Source organism: Triticum aestivum, chromosome 4A, assembly GCF_018294505.1.
Source record: "Triticum aestivum cultivar Chinese Spring chromosome 4A, IWGSC CS RefSeq v2.1, whole genome shotgun sequence".
Classification (NCBI taxonomy): domain Eukaryota; kingdom Viridiplantae; phylum Streptophyta; class Magnoliopsida; order Poales; family Poaceae; genus Triticum; species Triticum aestivum.
In genome coordinates, this window is record NC_057803.1 from 640236555 (window position 1) to 640246032 (window position 9478).

General features: G+C 37.7%; 1 protein-coding gene across 1 annotated transcript; it reads right to left on the reverse strand.

Annotated features, from left to right (window-relative positions):
• Window positions 1–906: 906 nt before the first annotated feature.
• Window positions 907–8535, reverse strand: LOC123084170 (uncharacterized). The gene is made up of 6 exons (XM_044505911.1): window positions 8338–8535; window positions 4556–4822; window positions 4010–4183; window positions 3551–3657; window positions 1547–1791; window positions 907–1403 (listed from the first exon to the last, which is right to left on the reverse strand). Exons 1-6 carry the CDS (start codon window positions 8440–8442, stop codon window positions 907–909), a joined length of 1395 nt encoding a protein of 464 aa, XP_044361846.1. The 5' UTR covers window positions 8443–8535.
• Between the last annotated feature and the right edge of the window lie 943 nt (window positions 8536–9478).

The following is a 9478-nucleotide window of genomic DNA, read 5'->3' on the forward strand; positions in this document are numbered from 1 at the left end:
GTATGTGCATGCGTGTGTCCGAGCGCGTGCGCGCGCGCGTGTGCAGGCGTGGAACCAGGCCCCACACAGTCCTGGGGACTGGCCGGCTGACCCTTCATTGGTTATAGGTACAACGACTGTGTATGGCGCTATGCATACACTATTTGCTTGGGGCGTGACACCAACCTGGCGCCGTTACTTGTTGTGTTCATTCTGGCTATGCGATGGCCGAGCGTGTATTCATTGTGTTTGTATCCAACTGATGCTTCATTTTAGTCAATAAAACTTTGTAAAAAAATCATTGATGCAATTACCGAACCGTCTCCGTATGGCAATATGTTTTGCCTACATGTTTCTCCCTTGCAACCGCCTCCATCTTTCAATTGCGTGAAACTTCTGCCTCATGTCCTTGCCTCCTTGGTCTCTATTTCTCAAGTTTGAGTCTAGCTTTTCCTTGGACCTAAATCAAGGTTCTCATACTGCCAACATTCTTTTCGATTTGGGAACGCAGTGTCAAACTTTGATTGGCCCAAAAGATAAGATGTAGTTGTTGATTGTTGTCGTCCAAACAAAATGCACCTATTGCCATAATTTGGGGCTTATTAATGGTTTCAAGTACATATGAAACAAGATATGGTACATCTTGTAAATATCAGGTTTATGTCAACACTATGATTTTGCACAATATTCATATAACATTTATTCATTGACGCTATTGTGATTAAAACATAAGTTTGGGCTTTCAGGTCCCATGAAAGCATTATCACCACTCTTATAGGTCCACACGGAAGTCTATCACAACAAAACACAAAGTAAAACAACATGTCGACATTACAATAACCATCGGTCCAACAATTTTATGTTTTATGCCACAAGCACACCCACACACACATAATAATAATGTTCATGTGCCTCCATCGATTGCTCTCATGGTGAGCCTGGCCACTCCGTCCATGGAGGGCTGCTTCCAGGAGGAGGAACGTTGATGACTTGGGTTGGTTCAAGATCTAGAGGAGGAGGAGCGACCAGATTATTGTTTGCCTGGGAGTGGGAACTCTTCCCAATCAAACAGGAAAGGGAGTTCACCATGCTCATGAGATCCTCTTCGTCCACCACATTCACGATCTCGTTGTCGCTCAATAAGTTTTCTCGTAGCTGCTCAAGTGTCATTGTCTCCGATGATAAGTTGCTGTTACTCGGCAACAAGGTATGGCTGCCATTCAAGTCATACATCTCACGCAATGATGAGTAATCAGCACTGGGAGATAAGTTCCATGAACTGATGTGATTGTCGAAGCGGTTTCCAAAGTTACTATACATGATACCGGCATTAGAGTTGGACATGGAGGTAGGTTGTGACCCGAGAGGCGTGCCCAAAAAGTATTTCCAGTTAAGCATGTCCTCCTTCAGTGGAGCTCGCTGCCCTGAAGTACACAACTGGTCAGATTAGTTATCCGCTACTACTAATTACTCAACTCTCGTGCATTACTAATTACTCAAATCTTGTGCATAGTCAGCGATGTATCTATAAAGCAAACTTTCTGAAAGTCTTACTTCTGAAGTTTACCTGAGCTTTGAAAGTGTACACCTTGCAGGGCTCCAGAATCATTTAGCCCTAATGTCATTGTTCCAGTTGGCATCGGTTGAAGTGGCAATGACTGCCGAGTTTGTCCAGTCTCAAACAGGTTGTCATAATTGCTACGATATGAATTTTTGGTGCTCTGACTTAATAAATATAGACGTTGGTCTTTGTGGAGGAGATTCTCAATGTGCTTGTCCATTATCCCTGGGCCACACTGTAGAACATGCCTACTGAAAGCAGTAAAAGGAAAAAAAATCTTCACCAACCAATATAATGCAAATGTATAGAAATTGAAACCAAGCTAGTTTATTCAGATATGTACATGTAGTAGTGTGCAGATAACATCAAACGCCATGTTATGTAAAGAACATTAATTCGTTCCAACTCTGAGGTAGACCCCGCAAAATAAAATAATCTATTAGAATTAAATTGGAATTATCACTACATTTTAGCCGTAGACCTGAGAGTATATAAGCCCCCCCCCCCCCCCCCCCCCAAAAAAAACCCAGACACACGCGCGTGCACACTTTAAATGGAACCCCTTCGACCCTTCCAACATTTTTGTAAATGCTAAAGGGAATAGTGAAAGAAATGTATCTAGAGCTTGGTCATCCAAAGGATATTTTAACGTAATTGTTGGGACAATAACATTTAGTTTGTTTAGGGTCTATATATACACTATAGTTTTTTATTTTCTTAGCGCATTAGTTATGTCAGTGCATAAGTATCTGAAATCTATTTTGTATATTGTCTATCCAATCAATATGAAATACTAAAATATGAACTGATATATTGAGGATACTAATTGTTTGTGTGTGATTATTTCAATTTACCTACTAGATATGTTAAATATATGTTTTCTTATGGAGATATGTTAAATATATGTTTAATTGTCATTAGCACTATGCAATTTAGAATGCAACAGAGAACGAGAATAAGAGGTGGGAAATACGCCCCTCCCCCCACGGTCTGACCCACAGAATAGCTTGGAGAAGCCAGCACGATAGTGGTGGAAGCGAGGTCTTCCTCTCATGTCACGACGCGGTAGATGATGGAGGGCGACAATTCTCACCCAATGGAGGGTGAAGGAATTGTACCCACACTTCGGAACGAGAACTCCATAAGGCGGACCGTGATGGTTCTAAGAGGTGGAGCTACTGATTTTTCTATTGTTGGAGTGTTTCACGTGATGAAATAGAATTAAAGTCGCCGGCTAGGCTGACGTGATGCTTTTAGTTAGATTTGCATGGATGTTGGGGTGGTGCTGGCTTGGATCGCGGTGTGTTGCTCGTGGATGTATTAGTCGGTGACAGATAGATTAGACTACGAGGCAAGCATGGCATGCGCAATGTGGTGCGCTCGGTGGATATCAAGGCATCCATTCCAGATGGAGTTGAAGGATAGGTACATAGGGCATGGCGATTGAGTAGGTATCGAGATGATTGGAAGCCCCGGGGATGAGTTGGTCTTTAGAGTGTACGAGGTTCTACGCAATGCAGAGTTCTAGAGGCACACATTCACCGCGGGCGAAGTCCTAAACCCACTTCTCCCATGGTGGGTTTGGTTTCTCTTTCCGTTCGTTGGTGATGGCATAGAGTGGCATGGTGTGGTGGGGCATGATGTTTTGTTGTTCGTGCTTCCTAAAGGCATATCGGGGTCTTCATCTCCACCCTTGGGCAAGCTCGCCAGATTTGGCTCGCTTGTTGGATGGTGCGAGGATGGCATGACATGGTGGGAAACTTTTTGGTCGGCATACATTAGTGTGTCATTGTGCTTGGTGGAGCACGAGCGGTGGACGTATGTGATTTGTATCTAGCTTTAGCCTGGTTTCCTAATTAATTATATAATTTCATAATTATTATTGAACACACAATGCTTCCACTGAGTTAGCTCGGAAAAAGGAGATTTTCCAAGTGTGGTGTGTAAAATCATTCATTATTGCTTTGGTAATGATCATTTCATCCTAATTATACATATATTATATATTACCTGTGCGTACTTGCTTGTCCACCAGTAAAATCCGTAGTTGCAAGCCACCTGGTGCTCCTGCGTGGCTGTGGATTGGTTTCTATGAAAAATTGTGGCACCGCGGACACCTAATTGGGCAGGTAACATATAACTAGTAAAACCAATAAAATAATAACTAGTAACAGTTGAGAATTAAATAGTACTTCCTCCGTCCCACAATATAAGAACGTTTTTGACACTAGTGTAGTGTCAAAAACGTTCTTATATTTTGGGACAGAGGGAGTAGTGTGCAATGGTACAACAATAGAGAACGGACATCTACTTTGGTTACCATTACAGTTTGTTCATTATTATGTTCTGACAAATGTTATATAGTATTAAATGCATCACCATGCTTCAACTTACTTTATGGGACCAAAGCAATTTGCACATATTAACAGGATAATTTTAAGAATATGCGACACACACCCTTTCACTTACCACAATATCCAGCATCCCGGGTAAATCTTTGGGACAAGTTATTCTCAAGGCACATATGTCTGAACATTTTATCTCTATCTTGCTCTTCAGACCTTCATGGAGTATTTCCCATGCCAATTTATTCTTGGAAATATAAAATTTTGCAACAATATCTCCTTCATATATTGATTTCCACTATCAATGTATAAAAGTAGTCTTAGCAGTCAGCCAATATTCAAGGACATATTTTACTAGTGTAATAAAACTACAATATCATAAGTTTTTGTCATCTTTACTTTAGTAAATCCAATTCAAAGACGATATTGCCTCACAATTGTTTAAAAATATTAGTAATAACTCATAGCAACAGAAACAAAGTTTGAAAATAAAGTAAACAAGTGTAACAATGGTTGTGTGCATTTGAAGTAGAAGTCGACGGCTATCCTATTTTTTCAGAAAAAGATAAAGAAATATTATATCTACATTTAATACCAAACTAAGAGCAAAACTTAGGTGTTTCATCTAGTGTACATTAGACAAAAATTACATGAGTCAAAGCAAAATTACCTCCCAGTCCCCAATTCTAAGAGAGGAAGCTTGAAAATTGGAAGCCTGCAACTTTTGTGAACAGGGCTTCCTTCCTTGTATTGCAGTAGATATTGTTTGTACGTCACATGTTGTTTGCTTTCCTTTTCCTTTGGAGGTTAATGTGAGCTTCTTTTGTATAAGCTCCAAAAGAGCAGGTGTTTTCGTTAACTTTAAACCTAATGGCCCACGTCCACGAATGGATTGCCAAGAGAAGAGCTCATTTACCACATCATAACCTTCATTTGACTGTTGTGGTGAATTGTAAAAGAAAGTGTTACAAAGAGGCAATACAAATATAATTGTGTCACAGAGATACAATACAATAAAAAAAATTTACTTTAACTTGTTATTTCCCACTTGCGCATCAATAGTAAACAACGAACAATTTACTAGGAAACGTAATATTATACAGACAACAAAAATATATTTACTTTCCCACAAACAAGGTTGTTAGAATCCCAATTCGATCGTGAAATTATGTTCCTTCACAATCTGAATCAATCAGAATGGTTCTATAATTCCTATAAGTAGAATCTATTATTTGAATTTTTAGTTGTTGTTATCCAAAGATTTGTGATCTTACTTTAGGATTTCTGTTCTGACTCAGAATTGTGATTCGGACAACCTTGCCCCCATATACGAAATACGTAAAATACTACATGACATTAAACTTGGAATAATAGTACATGCTAGGATGGATGAGTTACCAGACATAAATATTTGTTTCAAAACAATTAGATGGAACCACTGTAAGACCCCATTAATTCCCAATGGTTATTCACCACAGCTGTGTTGAACCCCAAGTAAGGCGTCAACTGTAAGAATCATGTCCACTGAAGAAAAGGACATACACAATTTCTACCAAAGTCTCAAATTACTAACAAAAAGCCATGTATTTGCCTTCATATGTGGCATTTACATATGGGGATCAGTTTCAACTGACCTTGCCCTAGAAGTTGAGCATTTAACCCAAATTTAAATATCTCATCTCTGATTTTATTTCCGACATTGCAATTTGAAGTATCCTAATACATTGGTATGGAAGTAACTTAACATGTGTTTGACGTATCGAGACAGAAAAAACTAAGTCTCTAATAAGATAAATGTGTAATTTATAGTTATGAATTTCTTATATCATGATATTCTTAGTACAAGCACGTATTGACAAGCTTGTGAGGTCAATAGGACTATATGTTAGTCTTGGTGATATCCCGTGACATGATTATCAAGAGCGTGTTATATATCCGGTAGGTGTTGTTATAGTAAGAAAAAAATCAAACCCATTTGATAGTAAAATATATTAGACCCCCAACCCTCGTGTGCTTGCCAAAATATAGTGCATATATATTATCATTATTATTTTCAAAACTCAAAGCTTCTTGAAGTTTGAGAAATTTTAGAAAGAAAAATATCAACAATATTAATACTAAATAAATACAACATACAATTATATTCCACAATGTACCTAATGATTTTTATTTTCTTATTGTAGAGATATTTCTATCAACAAACTTAGTCAAAGTTGACAATGCGTGATTTTTGCAAAAGTACAGGAACTATATTATGGAACAAAGGATAACTAATTAAGTGCATCTTATCTCTTTCAACTAATTACTTAAATTGTTTAAGAACTTAAAAATGAATATATGAATCATAATTGCTTTAAGATTCTTATTCTTTAAAGAATATTTTAAAACTATAGATTTATTTGTCATTAGCTTTATAGGAGATTCACCATTCAGTGAACCACATTTTCCCACTCATTGGACTAGGATCAAGGAATTTTCATGCGTTGTGTGGAAAGGACTACCCCTCGCCCCGACCCAAACCACCAGGCCCTTGAGGCAAAAAGGACTTCAAGAAAACTACGTTTGCAAGCATTTGCATTCTTGTCAAATTCGTTGTGTTTTATGTATGTTTGTACCTTGAGTTTTCAATCTATATAGCCCCTAAAAGGATTTTCTTAGACAAGGCCAACCACAAATCTTCTATAATAATCTACCTTAAATACACTCCTAAACTCAAAATAATGTTGGTTGAGTGCCTAGAGAGGATAATTATAGACTAAAGGGATATCTTGATGCCAGTTTCATAGTTAGAGAAGCTTACACTCTAAACTGAAAGTGTAATTCTCTCTCTCTCTCTCTGTCCCTCTCTCTCACTTACTTTGAATCATTTGGATGGAATGGTTAAACCTTAACATAAGTGCTACGCTGATGAGTTTATGATTTTTTTATGGGCACTTACTTCAGTTTTGATAGAACTAAATTAGTTGGGTCTATTTTTGGAGACTATTTACATAATGCCATACTAAGGTCATGTGGACAATAACTGACGAAATCTATTGTCCCACATGTCTATGTATGTGCATTTAATGTTATTTTTCCAAAATGGATGCATGCACTTATCTTTGTTTAGTGTTCAAGGAGGTTCATAATTTATGCTCAAGATACTAAAGTTGTAGAAGGCCACTATGCACCACACCAACCACCTTTCACGCACATAGGACTACCACATCTTATCTGCGTAGAGTAAACCTTGATGAGTAAGTGTTATACTATATGATATCATGAATATATGATACAGGTACATCAATCCTAGAACTATGTGCAACTAAACATTCAAAACTAAGGATTAAATATAATTAGATAGTAGTGAAGGCCTGAAATATGGTACCTCCTATATTTCAAAAACTAATTTGTTAATTGTGTTACATAATAGAGTTTTTGCGAGGGTGTTAAATAATAGATTGCACTTCAACCGAATCTAACATGCCTGCACATTTTTTCATATTTTTTGCTATATTGCTATATTAGACAAACTTTGACCGTATAGATATACTTGAAAGAACATTAATAAGCGCTAATCTATTTGGTGTATGTATTTAATGTACAAGGGGGTTCCAAAATTAGTGCTAGTCCTTGCCTAGATCAGTAGAGTGGAGGTACCAAGCCTAGTTTTTGCAAGCCGTTTGTGTTTAGTTTCTAGCCAATCATTTCTACTAACTTGAGAGTAATTTTTCTTCATATTATGTGGAATGGCAGACCTTCTACTCATGCTTGGAAGAATAAGGGATGTTCCCTAAACTTTGTATACTAATGGCTGAAATTGAAGTGTTAGCCATTGAGAAGTTGTGATGTGATTGAGGAGATACGCTAAAAGCACATGAAGCATGTGACAACTGGTGTTTAGTCTAACAAACGACCCTTCTTGATCGAGGAATTGTAGTTCACAAATTTTGTTATTGCAAAGATTCTTCATACCTAAATTGAAGATCTTGTTGTTTAGATGCAATATACATGATTAACACCACACAAATTCTTTTGCACTAGATTTATGTCATGACATGCAATGTTTGTGTAAATATTGAGATAACAACGAGAGGGAGGGTAATGGAACATGTGAAAAAGCACATAATTTAAACTCGTACTTCCTTAAAATAGATTAAACATAACTATTATGTTCCTCGTGAAAATCTCACCTAAAAACCCTTGAATATCAGAACATGTACACATGATGGAATCAACCTTCTTGCTAGCTATATCTATCATAAATGATACAATACCTAAACAATATATATCGCAAACTAGATTGCATATCCCAAGTGAATTGAAGAACACAAAAACAAGATGTCTGTCAAACCACACAAACAACTGCGTGCATAGTACGAAGTGGCTAGAAAGAATCGGAAATTGAAAGCGGTAAATAAAGAAGAAGAATTCACTCTTTGAGGACACAAATGAACACCGACATATACTCACTTGGCTCAACTTCTTGAATTGTGACATCTCCACCTCTTCCTTGTTCTCGTTGTTGGCATACCAACACCGCTCTTGCCCTCTCATAGTCCAATCTATGACATGCATCTTGTTCCTGAAAATAAAACCCACTTATGGTTGGTTTGTAAGAGTTTTTGGTTATTATGGGAGAGATTTCACAAGGGGATATGGTGGAAAATTAGGGTCCTTGGCAATGGAAAGGAGGCAACCCAGATTTTATAAGAGGAAAACGAGGAAATAGTTGTCACTTTGCAGCGGGGCCACGTCGCAAGGGTTTGAGTGCCACGTTTTCCTTCCATATAGTTGTAGCCAAGTGTCACACCTGACATTGAAACTAAGGAAATTGTGGGATGTGCAAAAAGCTAATCGATCTGCTGAACTAATGCATTAAAAGGTTCAAACCTTATCTCGTATCCATGGGGGATGTGTGAGTAATAAATGCGGCGCCGAAAGAACTTTTATATCTAGTCGGCAATATTGTGTTCTTTTAGCCTCACCCATTATGCATAAGATATGTAAACATATATAATCAAGCATCCCAAAATATTGTAAACATTAATGTATCACAAGAAATATGAAAACAAGTCCAATGAATAGTAAGTAAGGTTTAGTTTATAGGTATTTATTTTACCAAAAAGAATAAATCTCCATTTACTTTTTATACATGTAGGTGAAATTTTACATTTAAAATGTGTTTAATGGAACTTCCACTTCTAAACCTCCTTATGAGACATTTCTACCTTATGAGATCGTGTGACTCCCTGACACCGGAGGAATACTTAGTGTGTATCCAAACGTAACTTCGTAACTGGGTGATCATAAAGGTGCTCTACAGGTATCTCCAAAGGTGTCTATTGGGTTGGCATGGATCGAGACTGGGATTGGTCATTCCGTATGACAGAGAGATATCTCTGGGCCCTCTCGGTAATACAACATCTTAAAGAGCTTGTAAGCAATGTGACTGATGATTTATGGAACGAGTATAAAGAGACTTGCCGGTAACGAGATTGAACTAGGTATGAAGATACAAACGATTGAATCTCGGGCAAGTAACATATCGCCGGACAAAGGGAATTGCATACGGGATTAAACAAACCCTTGACATCATGGTTCAACCGATAAA

Bases quoted from the DNA above. Each gene is read 5' to 3' on its own strand.
- LOC123084170 (XM_044505911.1), bottom strand. From the start codon at position 8,442: ATGCATGTCATAGATTGGACTATGAGAGGGCAAGAGCGGTGTTGGTAT. The intron at 4,184-4,555 runs GTAATTTTGCTT...ATACATTGATAG, and splicing joins TTAGAATTGGGGACTGGGAG to TGGAAATCAATATATGAAGG. The intron at 1,404-1,546 runs GTAAACTTCAGA...TGTGTACTTCAG, and splicing joins TGTACACTTTCAAAGCTCAG to GGCAGCGAGCTCCACTGAAG.